The 15,242-nt window shown below is 43.4% G+C and overlaps 1 protein-coding gene across 7 annotated transcripts in view; it reads right to left on the bottom strand.

The window, feature by feature from the left end:
* GALNT13 (polypeptide N-acetylgalactosaminyltransferase 13) overlaps positions 1-15,242 on the bottom strand; it is a 226,074-nt gene that overhangs the window by 155,107 nt on the left and 55,725 nt on the right. Inside the window, exons 3-4 of one of the 7 annotated variants that reach the window (XM_066633871.1) lie at positions 6,901-6,910; positions 5,112-5,120 (exon numbers count right to left, since the gene is read on the bottom strand). The exons of 5 other annotated variants lie outside the window; for them this stretch is intronic. In XM_066633871.1, coding sequence (XP_066489968.1) covers positions 5,112-5,120; positions 6,901-6,910 — 19 coding nt within the window. Of the gene's footprint in view, positions 1-5,111; positions 5,121-6,900; positions 6,911-14,858; positions 14,894-15,242 lie in introns of all 7 variants that reach the window. One more of the 7 variants, XM_066633863.1, reaches the window with a different exon arrangement.

Here is a 15,242-nt window from a genome sequence, read left to right as displayed (position 1 = left end):
TTATCACATGGAGAGTTACACAGGATTGGGCTGTAGGTCTCTTTTTCTTTTTAAATTAGTTTCTTGATATCTTCCTTCCCTATTAAGCCAAAAAACCTTCACAAAGTGGCTTCTAAACTTTAAACCCACAATAAAATCCATAAAAAATATTGTACAACCACAGCCAAAACAGCAAATGCACACCTTGCCATCATAAACACAAAAACAACAACAACATCTGTCCACATTTTTTAATATTAATTTTATTTATAAAGTGCTATGCATCCATCACAGAATCATCACGCGTAGGAAGTTCAGTTACAATTGCCCACAATAAATTTGAGATGGAGAAAGCAGTAATAGCACGGGAACTTCCCGTAGCTCATATCACCTTCACATTCAACCTGGGACTGGAATCAGGACAATAATACATCCTTCATGAACAATTTCATCAATAAATTCCACTGCTGAACTCTGGGTCTTCTTTAAAAGACAAGTCTAAAGGTGACTACATGTGACATTAGACCTATTATTAGAAGATTGGCTTAATGCAGAAATGGACTTGAAGTGGTTCTTTTATCTGGAAAATAATTTGCCATAGGGGGCTTATTTAATTTAAAATGATGGATTTAATGTCACATATACTTTGTCCCTTTTTTACGCCTGCTTTATAGGAGCACCTAGGAAGTTTTCTAGTACATTTCTGAGTTCTCCTCCACTGAGAGAAGATGAAAGAACCCTTCATGGCCACATTGTTGCCACACTTGCCTGGTGACACCTTCATTCACATGTACCCATTCACATGTACCAAAACATGCAACTTTCTAAGGGCCTTTGGCTTATGGTTCACTCCAGAGGACACTGGTATTCACAATAAATGACAGAGCCAGATACAGCTGCAAACAGTATTATTTATTGAGGAGATAAATTTACAATCATAGGGAAGGGGAAATAAAAGACCAACAATGCAATCAATTACATGATTCAGATGCTTAAATTCCCAATGATGTTGCCTATAAAATGGTGCAAGATCTTGCAAGCACAAGTGCCTTGAAGGGGGGGAGGAAGAGATAGAGAGTGTGTCTGACTGTGCAGAGTCAGTCAACACTTTATCGAGCCATTGAGGAAATAAAGGTTCAAGAGCAAATGAAAGAGGGATTGAAAAATTCTGTGGCTAAGGAAGTAGAAAACAGGAGCTCGAGTCAAGGTGCAGAAATGCAGCTGCAACTTGGCTCACAATAACAAAGGAACAAGTTACAAAACATAGAACATATAACAGGACTTTCCAAACCCTGGCCCGGGGGCCAGATTCGGGGTTTGTCCACCCCGTGAGTTGACCTGTGCTGGGATGTCACATGTCTTTTTCCTCGTTTGAGGGACAGAGACACCCTGGGCAGTCACATCTACCCGAACATCTTGTCATGCAGCCTTCTGGGATGCCAGGCAACAGACGTGACTGCCCTGAGCATCCCTGTCTCCTGAACGAGGAGAAAGACATACAGCAACCCAGCAGAACAGTAAATCAGTGGAACAAGGACTGCATTTTCATTATGCAGCAGTCAAGTTTGGTAACCACTGACACAGAACACAGCCTCTAGGAATAGCAGAGTAGCAAACTGCACCCCCAATGGGCTACATGCAAGGAAATGGGAATTACAGAGAGGGGTTGATGACCAAAGTTAACTTTCTTTATTCTGTTGAGACAGTTTCTGGACAAACTGGAATATGGATATGGGGGGAAAAAGAGTCAAGGTCAAGTGACAAAGTACATGGACTCACCTCTGAGAATTAACAACTTTTTCCAACCTGGAAATTGTCAGACCAACTGAATATGCACCTGAGACATAGATGTTGTGAAGTAACTTAGTAGGGAAAGAGCCCACACTTGCCCTTAGTAGGGAAACAGCGGGGACACTTTTCACAAGGGACTTACAGCAGGGGCAAAAGAGATTGTTGGTTGAGTGAGGCTGAGGTTGGTTGAGTGACTGTGTTTTGAAGAGTGGCTGGTTTGGTTGGCGATTACAGAGAGATAAGAAGGATGAAGAAACAAGAGAAGGTACAGCAAGGAGACAAGCAAAGACAAGTTATCCGTTGAGCTGTCTGGGTTGGAATGGAGATCTCTGTGGAACCAGTGGGGTGGGAAATATGATGAAAGAGCACAGAAGTGTCCCTTGAACAAAAGAATAATGAAAGTGTGCAGACCTCAGCGTGGAGGTCTTTGGTCAGACTCTTTAAAGAGTTTTCTCGGGGCTATTATTAGCTCAAGAAAGATATGCAATTGATTGAGTTTCAGTACACTGGCCATTTTCAACTCTGTGAATTAAAGAGTTGATGTCTCCAATCACCCACCACTGGCTTACCTTTGGTAGTGGAGGTAGCTTGGGGCCCAATCCTGAAGAATACATGCCAGCTCACTGCCAGTGTGCACTGTCGCAAATGTGCCACAAGGCACGCTTGCAGCAGTTAGCACTGGCTCAGTACTGGAACAGGTTTGGCATGAGCCTGCACTGGTTCAGTGCCGGTCAGAGGCCTGCTGGCTGTCGCCCAACACTCCACGTGAAGCACCAGGTGGCAGAGAGGTGGGTGGAGGCATAGGGAAGTGGGGAAAGTGTGGCAGGGGAGGGGGCAGGGGAGGACGGGCAGTTCTCAGCTCTGCTGGATCCAAAGCTCCGCATCGGGCCTCCTGGGCTGACATGGGGCTTCTTTACTCTGCACCGGCTATTTATCCCCTTCCATTACTCCCTTACCATTCCATCTGTAAACAAGGTGGGAGGGGGTAGGACAAACTACGTGAGAGCAGGGACAGAAGCAGCAAGAGGGAGAAGGGTCATGCGCAGCAGCTGGGAGGCTTACCAGGATGACATCCCTTGCGGCTCTATTCAGAAGTAGTCCCATTTGTGCCAGTAGTTAAATGAGGCTTCCTCCTCCCAAGTAACAGCGGAGTGCAAAGGAGCCATGCGGCTGAAAAGTGATCGCTATGAATCGGCTCCCCCCCCATTTCCCCACCTTCTTTTCCTCCCTCCCTGGTTGTCCAGTCAATTCTAAAGCAAGAAGCCTCTTGGGCTCCTCCTCCTGCGTTACCTCATCCAAAGAGTAAAAAGTCAGACCACCCATCCTTTCTCCAATGACCATCAGAGACAGACAGGAGAGACTGCTCCTCACTCCCCCCTTCCTGCTCAATGCAAAAGCAAAACATTAACCCTTCCCTGCCTCCTGGTTAAAACTTCCCTACTGCTCGCTCGATCTGAATGACAACTCCACAAGGTCTTTCGCACAGCATCCAAACAAAGACAGACTCAAGTCTGCATGCTTGGGGACCACGTGTTGAGTCAGTGGCCTCAGACTCAAATCAATGCCTGAGTCATTGGTGACTTGAGTCCACACAAAAGTCAGTGAAAAACACATGTTTTTGCAACTTGGATTCAAGTCACCTGACTTGAGTTCCAATCCCTGGCTTTTAATGTGGAAGTAATATAGATAATGTCTTGCACAGAATTTTAAGAAAGTTCACCATTATAAGGACAGAAAAACAGAAGTACTTTTTCATAGTTATCAGTGTATGTATGGGAAAGAAATAATACACAATGTTGTTTCAAGGAGGAACATTCTATTGGTATGCAAGACAATTTCAGTCATCTGTACACAATCATTTTTAAAATTTGATTTACATGTCAGTTTGAGGTATTTCTTGTTTATGACATTGATTAAAAACAATTCCTTTCCTTTTTGCTATTAAACGCTAATCATTTTTTGTTTTTAATCTGTCAGGATTAAATGATAACCAGCAGCAGATCAATCAATCAATCTGGAATAGTGTATAACCACAGCCCGAATCACAGTTACTAATCAAGTAAATAATAACTGATACGGTTCCAGAAACCTCTGTAAGAAAGCAGCAACCTTGCACTGCTCCATTCTAGGCATATTAAAACCATTAATATTAAACACAGAAATCTATACAGAGGTATGGGGGATGCTTCAGTCAACACATCTATTTTTTTTAATAAAGAATACAGCAACTATTACCCTGCAGGTGCCTGATCTTGTCTGATCTTGGAAGCTAAGCAGGGTCAGGCCTGGTTAGTATTTGGGAATACCGGGTGCTGTAGGCTTATACCATAGTCTTTCGAGACTGAAGGTTGCCAACCACTACAGTTATGACTAGGTTATTTTACTATGTCAATCGCTTATAAAGAATGGTTAAAAAGAGCTCGCTGTGTTTCACCAGGAGAAGAGCAAACTAAAGAGAGATATGACAGCTGCCTTCACATATCCAAAAGGCTGTCACACAGAAGACCGAGAGGACTTGCTTTCTGTGGTTCCTCAAAGGCAGAACTAGAACCAATGGGTAGAAATATATTTAAGCATGACATAAGGAAGAATTTTCCAACTGTAAGAACCATCATGCACTGGAACAGTGGGCTGTCCCTCACTGGAACTTTTCAAGCAGAACTCATCTGTCAGGGGTGCTGTAGTCACCTGCACTGAGCTGGGGGTTGGACTAGATGACCGCCAAAGTTCCTTATCTTAACATTCTATAATTCCAATCCCTTGTGCATAGACCACTCAGTCACACTATACTTCTGGCCAGCAGGCTATGCAGATACAACAAGATCAAAGAATGTGAAGGATCTCAATCCCTGCATTAAGGTAACTATGGAAACTACCGTATTTTTCGCTCCATAAGACGCACTTTTCCCCCCCAAAAAGACGGGGGGGGGAAACGTGTGCGTCTTATGGAGTGAATACTGCAAAGCTGCAGGCGTTCTCAGGGCAGCAGAGCCTCCTTGGCAGGTGCTTCTGCCCCTGACCAGGGTCCTGCCTGTGCTCAATGGTATTGCAAATGCAAATGCAATGGTAATGCAAATGCAAATTGTAATGCAAATGCCGGCGCTCAACGGTAATGCAAATGTTCATCGCTCAGTGACAATGCACTTGCAGAAAAATACTACAGTACCTCATTCTACCAGTGCAAGGATGATAAAGCAGAAAAGGCTAGCATATAAAATTCCTTTTAAACTAGAGGTAGTAAAATATGCTAAGGAGCATGGAAACAGAGCAGCGGAGAGACATATTTTATTACACTATTTGGTTCAGAATAGTTTTTTTTCCTGTTTTCCTCCTCTAAAAACTAGGTGCGTCTTATGGTCAGGTGCGTCTTATAGAGCGAAAAATATGGTATATTCCACCCCAATTGTCTTCAAGGCCATGTGGACTAGAAGAGGTGTTAATAAAATGCATACAAAGGGAGACTTCGGGTGTAATCCTAACCCACTTTCCAGCACTGACATAAGGGAGCAAACATTCCTTTACTTTGAGGAGGCCTCCATGAGTGCCACCCAACTGCAGGATGCAGCACACATCCCATTGACACAGCTATGCCACTGTTGGAAAGTTGGTTAGGATTTGGGCCTTCCTGAGTTTCTGCTCCGTTGAGCCAGGAAATTTCCCAGAGCTTGCACTTTGTGGGTTAGATCACAGACTGCATAGCAGCCTGGAGCTTTGATTTAAACTTGTGTTTTAGCACATCCTCAAGTATTACATCAGATCTTACATGCAGTCCTTTGTCTCCAGAACTTGGATCAAAAATTGTGAGCATGTGAAAAGGAATACTGAAAATTCAATGGAAATTGGGGAAAAAATGGAACTCTGGATAGTTTTGGCTGAGCTGTAGTTCTTAATTTTAAATTCTCTTCTCATAACTCCCTATAACAGAATGATTGAACATGTGCATACAATAAATTCATTACTAAAGCAAAGAGCGATACATTTATTAGCAGAGTTTTTGAGAACACTGTTTTATTAACTAATTTTAATTCTCCACTGAAACTGGAGAAACATCCAATACAGGAATAACTCAGTTTTTGTTCATTTCTATCAAACTTAGGTTTACTTCAATAGATCAGGGGTGCTCAAAGTTTTTGGCAGGAGGGCCACAACATCTCTCTGACACTGTGTCAGGGGCTGGAAAAAAAGAATTAATTTACATTTCAAATTTAAATAAATTTACATAAATGAATATATTAGAGACCAAAAATGAATGAATGAATTCCATCCAGTTTATGATCCCATCCACCCTAGCAAGGGGGGGAGGGTCTTCATGCCAGCTTATGATCCCATCCACCCTAGTAAGGGGGGGATCTTCATGCCAGTTATAATCCCATCCACCCTAGTAAGGGGGGGGGATCTTCATGCCAGTTTATAATCCCATCCACCCTAGTAAGGGGGGGGGATTTTCATGCCAGCATATGATCCCATCCACCCTAGTAAGGGGGGGATCTTCATGCCAGCTTATGATCCCATCCACCCTAGTAAGGGGGGATCTTCATGCCAGTTTATGATCTCTCTCTCTCTCTCTCACACACACACACACACACACACACACACACACGCACACGCGGAGGGGGGATCTTCCACACTTTCACATACCCGCCTGCTCACCTGCCCCCTCACCCTCCCCTCCTTCATTTGCCTGGGCTGCCTACCTGCCTGTCCACGTGCTGCTGCTGCTGCTGCCTGCCTGCCTGCCTGCCTGGAGCGAGACATGCTGCGAGCTGGGCTGGGTTTCCCCTCCCTCGTGATCTCTCTCTCTCTCTCCCCTGGCTCAGGTTGCAGGAGGGGAGGAGAGGGGAGGGGAGCTGAGCCAAACGGAGCAGAGCCCAGCCCAGCCCAGCCCAGCCCCTGGGCAAGAAAGGAGAATAGCATGCAAGCGCGCAGGGTCTTTTATAGTGGGAAGTAACACGAGACCTGCAAGTCTCACGTTACCTTCCCACTATAAAAGGCCCTGCAAGCCGGCTGGGCTCGTCTTTCCTTCGCTGCCACTGAGCTCAGTGGCGGCGAGGGAAAGCAAGGCGCGGAGCTCGCACAGCAGGCCAGCGCAGGCTGGGGTGAGGGCCGAGTGCCCATTGGAGGTGGGGGGACCCCCTGGGGGCTGGATGGGGACCCGCAGCGGGCCGCAAGTGGCCTGCGGGCCGGGGTTTGGGCACCCCTGCAATAGATGAACAGGTAATGAAAATCCACAAAAATTATGAAGGTCAGCTATAACACTGTCAGATTGGGAATAGCTAGCTTGTGAAAAAGTTGGCATAAACATACAATTCATTCCAAAGCTGTTTCAACTTTTTCTTCACCTGCTTCCACTGACTAACTCACAATCTCTTGAGTTAGTTTGAGTTTGAATATATTGAGTTATCTTTTCAGTTACCCCAATATGTCAACCCAATGCAAATGATCATCTACAGTGATCGCTGTTTAGTTATGAACTCACCTTCTATTGATAGGCACTATGCATCTGTGATGAAATCAGCCGTACCCAAGATAGTCACAGTTTAGACAACCAAGCTGTCACACAGCAGTTATAGAAAAGAACAATAGTTGTACCTTGAAATTCAAATAAGAATCAAGGCTTGAAATATGAACTGGCCATAAAAAGACTGTCAGAAAAAGTAATGACTGCACATTCATGTTGTGACTATTTCTAGCACCTGGCAAACTTTCCCACAGTGACAGGCATGGTGTGCATAGGTTTAAAAGTCTATTCAGAAAAGAACCTGATTACAATGGAAACTAACACAGAACTGTTAACAGACACAATATAAGAATTGTACTGTGGATTTATCCAAAGGCTAAAACAACAGTCATAGAGCCCTTGGGATTTCATTGCTGGTATAGAGTCTAGCGCCCAGTTCTTCATCTGTTGATAGCAAACATCTCAGAGCTCAGCAAACTAAAATTGCCTCCAGCTGAAGATCATATAACAAGCAAAAATTTGATTGCTAAACAAGGTAGAAGGGTTTTATGGGCTCCCCCCCCCCATGGTTTCCTATTCCTTCTGCCAGGCAAAGGACTATAGACAAAGAACTATGAGTGAATCTATGGGATGGTAGTGCCAGGCTGGATTTTTATTATAGGGCCTCCCCCCCATATTCGCAGATCATCGCCGTGGTTTCAGTTAACCACAGATTAATGCGGGCCTCAGAATGACTATTACAAGTGAAAAAATGTCACTTCCAGTTTTTCAGCAAAACCAGAAGCAACGCTATTATGCCTTTAAAAAACATTATGAGCACCAGGGAAGACTGGGGCTTTGTATATTTTCTACTTTGCATATTCAAAAGTGGTCATGAGCACCTTCCTAAGAAGGGGTCTATAAGTAATGGACATTTTGAGGCAGGCATATTACAATTTGCCAAAGGAATAAATGGAAAACATGCTGCAGATGTCTAGCAAAATAAGTCATGACCCATATATATCATTTATCTTTCGATCTAGATACTTGCATCCTGCCTTACTACCTCCTGAGAGGCTTTCAAAGCTGCTCACATTCAGCTTAAGTACGCACTTTCTTTTCTTCTCCTCACCCCAGAAGGTGAGGGTGGATCCCTGTGTTGGGGACAGGCATGGTTAGCTTTTAATTTTCTTAATGTTGTGGTATACGTGCATGGAACCCCCATGGATGCCAAAACCCATGGATAATCAAATTAGTGGGCGCCTTCCAGAGCTGACCAGAGCAATGCTCTGGTCACCTCCAGAGAGTGTTCTGAGGACCATGGAGGCTGTGGGCGATCTCCAGGGGCTTCAGAAGGCCTTACAAAGGCCTAAAATGTTACTTCCGGTTTCCCCCTGAAAACTGGAAGTGAACTTCTAAGGCCTCCCAAAGGCCTAGGAACACCCTCTGAAGGCAACCAGAGCAAAGCTCTGGCCACCTCTTGAGGGTTCAGGTCAGGACAACCCCCTGCGTTTGGGACCTGCAAGCAGCCAAATTCATCATCCAGAATCTGCAGATAAAGAGGTCAGACTATGTCCCTTCTCCCTCCACCATGTTTTCCCCATCTTCAACCTGCTCTTTTCTAAGAAGTTCCTCCCTCCTCCCCTTTCCTCAGTTTTTCTCCTTCTGACCAAGTTTCTCAGGGCTCCACAGTATATGAATGTTAGCCATAGATTCCCCTGTCTAAGGTGTGAGTGAGTTGTTTTAACTATGCTCCAGTTTGAGTGCCTTTTTGGGCACTAAAACACCTTTTAACTCACTTATATTCTCCTTCTCCCACCAAATTATACAGCTGAGCTACTGGCCATTACACAGGATCTTGGCACTCAATGCCCCCATCCCCCGTGTGCACATGTTGAATGTGTTTTAAAAAGCACTGCTGGTAACAACTAGTCTGGTAAATCAGCTGCCTATTACCAACCAACTCAACTCATACTCATTTCGACCATCAAACCAACAGATATAGCTCCCCCCAAGTGTCATATTTGGAGGATTATTAGTGAACAGCTATGAGAAATTAACCTACAAATTTGTTACAGTGTTTCAAGATGGGTTTCAAACATTTCTCCATTTGGTTTGTCCATGTTACAGTCGAATGCATTCCTTTAAAAAGAAAACAAGCCAGGTCATCAAGCAGTTACAGTGAATTTCTATATGCAGATGAAAATTATATTACTGAGTACCAATGAAGTAGTGTTATTAATCAAAAGCAGACAGTTAGCTCATTAGTCTCAGCCTAGATCCAGCTGTCGATGGGAACAACAGCACTGCCTTACCTCATAGGGTTGTCATAAGAATTATTGAGATCAGAATAGGGCCATAAAATGCTTAAAATGCTTGAAATGTGTTGTTCAAATAGTGTCACTCAGTACGTACCAACCATGTATTTCTCTCAAAGCTGTAGCAACCTATTAGATGTTAGGAAGCTGCCTTTCCATAAGTCAGACCCTTGGTCCTTCTAGCTCAGTCTTTTCTACTCTGACAGGCAGCAGACAGACATGGGTCTCTCCCAACCCTGTATGGACATGCCAAAGATTGAACATGAGATCCTCTCATGCAACACAAGGAGTTCTGTCACTGAGCTATAACCCTGTTGAGATTGAGCAATCAATTCGTTTTTGCTCCAAGTGCAAGAAAAACACGGGTAAGGATAAAATTATATTAACCATACATGCATAATTATATAGAGGAAAAACTTATGCAACATTTATAAAATAATGTAATTGTGGTACTAATTCCACTGTGACAAAAATTGCCTTAGTACATTTCTGCAAACCACACTTATTTTTGCAATCTATGCTATATAAAAATGAGACAAAAAATTTTTTTGAAAGGGGCTGGGATCTGGATCGTTTATATATCTTGAGCTTTTCATTTCTGCTCATTAGTAATGGCCATTACAGCATGCATTTGACTGTTGCACTTTAAAAAAATTATTGGGCAGTTAAATAATCAGTATATTTTTAAGCCGAAAATGTCAATTTAAATTTAAAGAATTATTGTTAAATCCATAATTTTCAACCTTTTGAAGAGTCATGCAGGTTGATACTGAAAACCTTTTGTCTGCTGGCACTTATGGCTTACTAGAAATATAACAGTAGGAAAGCAAAGTTATTTCCCCATTAATGATCTAAATTACCAACCTGAAATGATTGCAGTAAATGAAATATAAAGTTGTGTCATTTTGCTAAGCAGAATATGCAGCAGTACAACAGAAATTACTACATTATTTATAAAGATTCTTGCATGGCTCACCACAGAGTGTGTTCAAGGTGAAATTATAGTAAAAATGGATGTAGCAGGTACAAACCACGGGTCTTGAATGACTAACTTGCTAAAAATATAATACATTAGACAGACACAAAAGCCAAAGTTTGGTTTAAACTTTAAGCTAGGAGAAAGTGAAAAAGCAATTGAAAGCACAATCCTAGGCAGGACTGCTCATAAATTAAGCCCTACAATGCACAATCCTATACCTGTTTACTCAGAAATAAGCCCCATTGTGAGAAATGGAGCTTAGGAAAGTGTGTATAGCATTTCATCCAAAGGGTAAACTTTGGCTTTGAACAACAAAAAGACAAGGGTACTGTCATGATTTTAGTACTCACTGGAAATTTTGTTGCAAAGCAAAAAACTAAATCATACACAATTACTTTGAAAGCTCTGTTTCTTAATTCCAAGTGAATGGAGAGGGAAAACACTCTACATATGCTCAGAGGCATGCTTTGTTGCAACTTAAGTCTTACTTCAGCTTCATATGTGCACCAAGGATTCATTCACTGATCTTGGATTTACTGGCATGCCAAGTATTCTTCAGGTTTAATCGATTTAAAGAAACTCAAAATGATATAAATGCAAAATAATACTTATACGTTATTGTATGTGCTTTAACTATGTAGCATGCAGCTTGCCTCACTGCTTTTGTCACCTGGCGCCATCTGCTTGTAAACGCTTTAAGTTTCTGCTTGTGGAACATCAGAGTCTGGATTATGTTGGCTCAACCACTGTCCACAAAGTCATGCCTCTGAGCTTCCAGACTTCACCCCTAATCCCACCCACCCATTGACAGCAGTGTCCGTATTTTCATTAGTTTGTGTTGAAGGGTGAATATACACTGAAATATTGTAACTTTACTCACATAGTGACAACATAATAAGCTAAAGTAGAAGCAATAACCTTTTCCCTTTTACTTGCATGGATACACTAAATCAGGACCACTTTACATTTTAAAATTTGTGTAAATGCTCAATATTCTTCTGCATATTGCTTCACTACATCTCAACTATAGCTATAAAAAGAAGCTACAGTCTCAAAGATGGATCCTTCAGACAACAGGCTAGTACAGTTCAGAAAAAAGGACAAATCTGAGATTTTGTCTAGCCCATAACTATCTAGATGACAAGCTCACTGTTAAATGTGCATTAAGGTCAGCAATGTCTTCCCTTCAGAGGGATACAGCATGGAACCAAAGCCATGACTAAATGCATGTTTGACATTTTCAAAAAATCTTTCTTCCGTCAGGGGAGCATGGATCTTTTCACCTGGCTCTAGGGAAAAAGGCTGAAATAATCAGAGAGTGCTCTATGTACTCCCTGGTCCATCAGACTTTATCATGTAGAATGCACCAAGGACACAAAAATATTCAAAGCACGATACAGAGAGAGAGAGAGAGAAAATGAACGAACCAATGCCACTTTTTCTCCTTTTTATTGCTCCCTAAATAGAATTTTTGTATCTTTCCTCAACAACAGCAGCACTCTTCTGCACTTACTTACTGGCATTTTTCCTGTGCCTTTATACAAGCACAACCATCAAACCCTCCAAAAACTTCCCACTGGTTTCATAATGCACAGCATTTTGATTGCTGAAGTGTGAAAGGACAAAATATATATATGCACCATTTGCTTCTTAATACTCCTTTCATGCCAGGCTTTTGCCCTGTAATGTTGACTCCCTAAATCTCTGCTCCTGATGAATTTCATAAGTACAATTTAGAACCAACCCATGGTTATATAAATTCAACACATTCTGCTGCAGTCATAACAGGCAAAACCTTACAAACTAAAGAAACAAGTGTATTATTATTTAATTGTGTGCATGCAAATGTATGCATAAACTGCATTTGTCATTCCAAGGCATATATTTTCATTGTTATACTACATAGTGGCACCACTATTTCATAATTAAGTAAATAGATTTTGTGTCCAGAGACCCTATAGAGCAGTGATCCTGGTTCAGAACACATTCAACTTACATTAACTGCAGTTCTTAACAGAAAATGTTACAAAAATACTGATTCATACCAGCCAAGAAGTTAGGGTACTGTGAATTTCTCTTGCCTAAGACTAATCTTGTCCCATGAACCTAGCAGGGCCCTGGTGCCTCACACCTGGGGTTTTTGCCCCATCAAACCTAATGATAGGTCCGCAACTGACCCTTATCTGGAATAGGATTTGGAATAGGACCAACAGGAGAGAAGCAGCCAATTTCAAATGAGTGCTTACATCCGAGTATTCAATCTGTGCGTCCCGCCTCCCTAGTGAGGCGTGGCTAGCCTCCAGGGGCGTTGTCAGGCATCTCAGGGAGAGAGGTGGCCGCAGCTGCTCTGCTCAGCTCAGTTGCAGGTGCTGCCTCCTGACTTGCTGCTTTTCCGAAGCTGAGAATGAGGTGGGTGGAGCAATGTGAAACATGGTGGGGAGAGAGGGGAGAGAAGGCTGGCTAGGCAGGCAGAGGTGCCGCATCTCATCATGGAGCTCTCTCCATGTGCAACCTCGCCCCGAGGACTACATTTCCCAGTGTGCCCCTCGCCCTGGGCATCCTGGGATTGGTCAAGGCTGGAGAAGAGAAGAGTGCTGCATCTCATCAGCACAGGGGCACTCCTGGCAGGCTTCAAACTGGGAGGGAAGAGTAAGTACAGGCAGTGCAGTGCTTTCCTCTGCTCCTAGTGGGGGGTGGTGGTGTCCAAATGCCCCAGCCTGCATCCCTCCATCTTGCCTAGGGGAACAGGGGTGGTATCTGCATGCTGGGTGTATGTGTGTGAGTAGCCCCCATCTACTTTGGGGTGAGTTGTAATCTTGCTGTCTGTGGCTGCAATCCTTTCCACACTTTCCTGGGAGTAAGCCCCATTGACTCAAATGGGGCTTACTTCTGAGTAGACCTACATAGACTTGGGGTCTGTGTCAGCTTAACCTAGGATTTTCACCTTTCTCTTTCCCCCTCCCTTCAAAAAAGAAAAAAAAAGCTGCTCTTGATGGCTTTGTCTCCAAAAATTGATTAAAAATAAAAATCCCCATTCCTTTTTAACCATTCCCCTTTTTCCTCCTGCCTCCTTTTTTTTTGGGGGGGGGGGGTACTCTGTTGGCTGCTATTGTAAGACAAAAGGCACAATCCTAGCTAGGTCTACTCAGAAGTACATCCTACTGTGTTCAATGGGACTTACTCCCAGGAAAGTGGGGTTAGGATTCCAGCCAAACATTCTCTGGGTCTCAGTTTGCAATTAGCAGATGCACACAAAACAAAGTCTTCCCCTCCCCCAGCAAATTCATCACTTCTTCCCCCCTCCCTTTCCAAAACCCTCCAGGTGTGCTGCTAACCAACTCAAAGCACAATCCTAACCAGGTCTACTCAGAAGTAAGTCCTATTTTGTTCAATGGGGCTTACTGTCAGGTAAGGGTGGTTAGGATTGCAGCCTCAGAGTGCTGGCAGCCTTGTTTCTCGTGTATAATTATAACACCTTCATCCCCACTTTGGGGGTAACTGGAGGTAAGGTGTTGTAATGGGGAGCCACAAGCCAGAAAAGTTTTGTTCACAAAACTTTCACAACCGCTTTGTGAACATTTAGTTGAAAAGCGGTATATAAATACTGTTATTTATTTATTTATTTATTATTTAAAAGTTCAAGAACCACTGGCTTACATTAAGCTCTGAAAAGGGAAAAGAGTGGGCAACCCTGGAACAAGTAGACTTAATTCTCCTTAGAGAGATTGCTTGATATGACAGATTCCTATGCAGCATGTAGAGCTTGAAACAGCCAGAACACATTTTAAGTAGTCACCAAAGTCTCTTGTAAGGGGTCTGTACCACTACACAGACCCCTTCTATGGCTGTGCTACAATGTGGTGGTGTCTACTAGACAATGATGTTATACATAAAATATGATGAAATTCCAGGTTGCCCATTTCTGAGGAGCTTGGTTTCAAGCTGTACGGCCATGCAGTGACACAAGTTAGAGGGAACAGTGGTTGTCACTATGGTTAGGAGTGTATTCAAGGAGAGGAAAGCTCCAGAACTTCTACAGTAGGAACAGTGATGTCACCAGCAGGAGGGACTCAGCAGTCTTTGAAACCTTTTTCAAAAGGACCTGAACTGAGAAGAAGCAGCAAAATCAGCTTGAGGCAAACTGATAAATTTGCCTTGTGGCATACATCTTCATATCTAGGTGATCAACTTCCCCAAAGTCTGCCTCAGAAGCAGTATGTACTGGACCTCATGTTACATTAAGGCAGGACTTTTCAGACGGGTGTCGCAACGCCCCAGCCTTTGGGCCCTGGCCTGTTTCCCCTTAAGGGGTAGGGGCAGCCAGGAGGTAGCAGTACAATCCCCAGGATCGCACCACTCGGAGGGGGGGGCTGCAGGGGCTTGGGTACGCTTACCAGCGCCTCCTACAGCCTCGCGGGGGTGCAGGGAGCCCTGTGCGGCTGTCTGCAGAGCTCCCCGAAGATTCACAAGTGAAAGTGGAGCAATCGCGCTACGCTTCTGCTACCAGGCAACAATCCTTAAGCATTAAGGCAACAATACCTGGGAGTAAATCCTACTAAACACAGTGAGATTTACATTGAGTAAACATGCAGAGGCTAGCACTCTAAGAGAACAATCGCATGCATGTCAAGTCAGAAATAAGTCCAGTGGAATCCCGTTGGACTGGTAAGTGTGTACAGGATTGCAGCCTAACACTGACAATTATGCATGTTTAGTCAGAAGTCTTGTATTAATAAAG

Source organism: Tiliqua scincoides, chromosome 1 (genome assembly GCF_035046505.1).
Source record: "Tiliqua scincoides isolate rTilSci1 chromosome 1, rTilSci1.hap2, whole genome shotgun sequence".
NCBI lineage: Eukaryota > Metazoa > Chordata > Lepidosauria > Squamata > Scincidae > Tiliqua > Tiliqua scincoides.
This window is presented reverse-complemented; position numbering and strand designations above follow the sequence as displayed.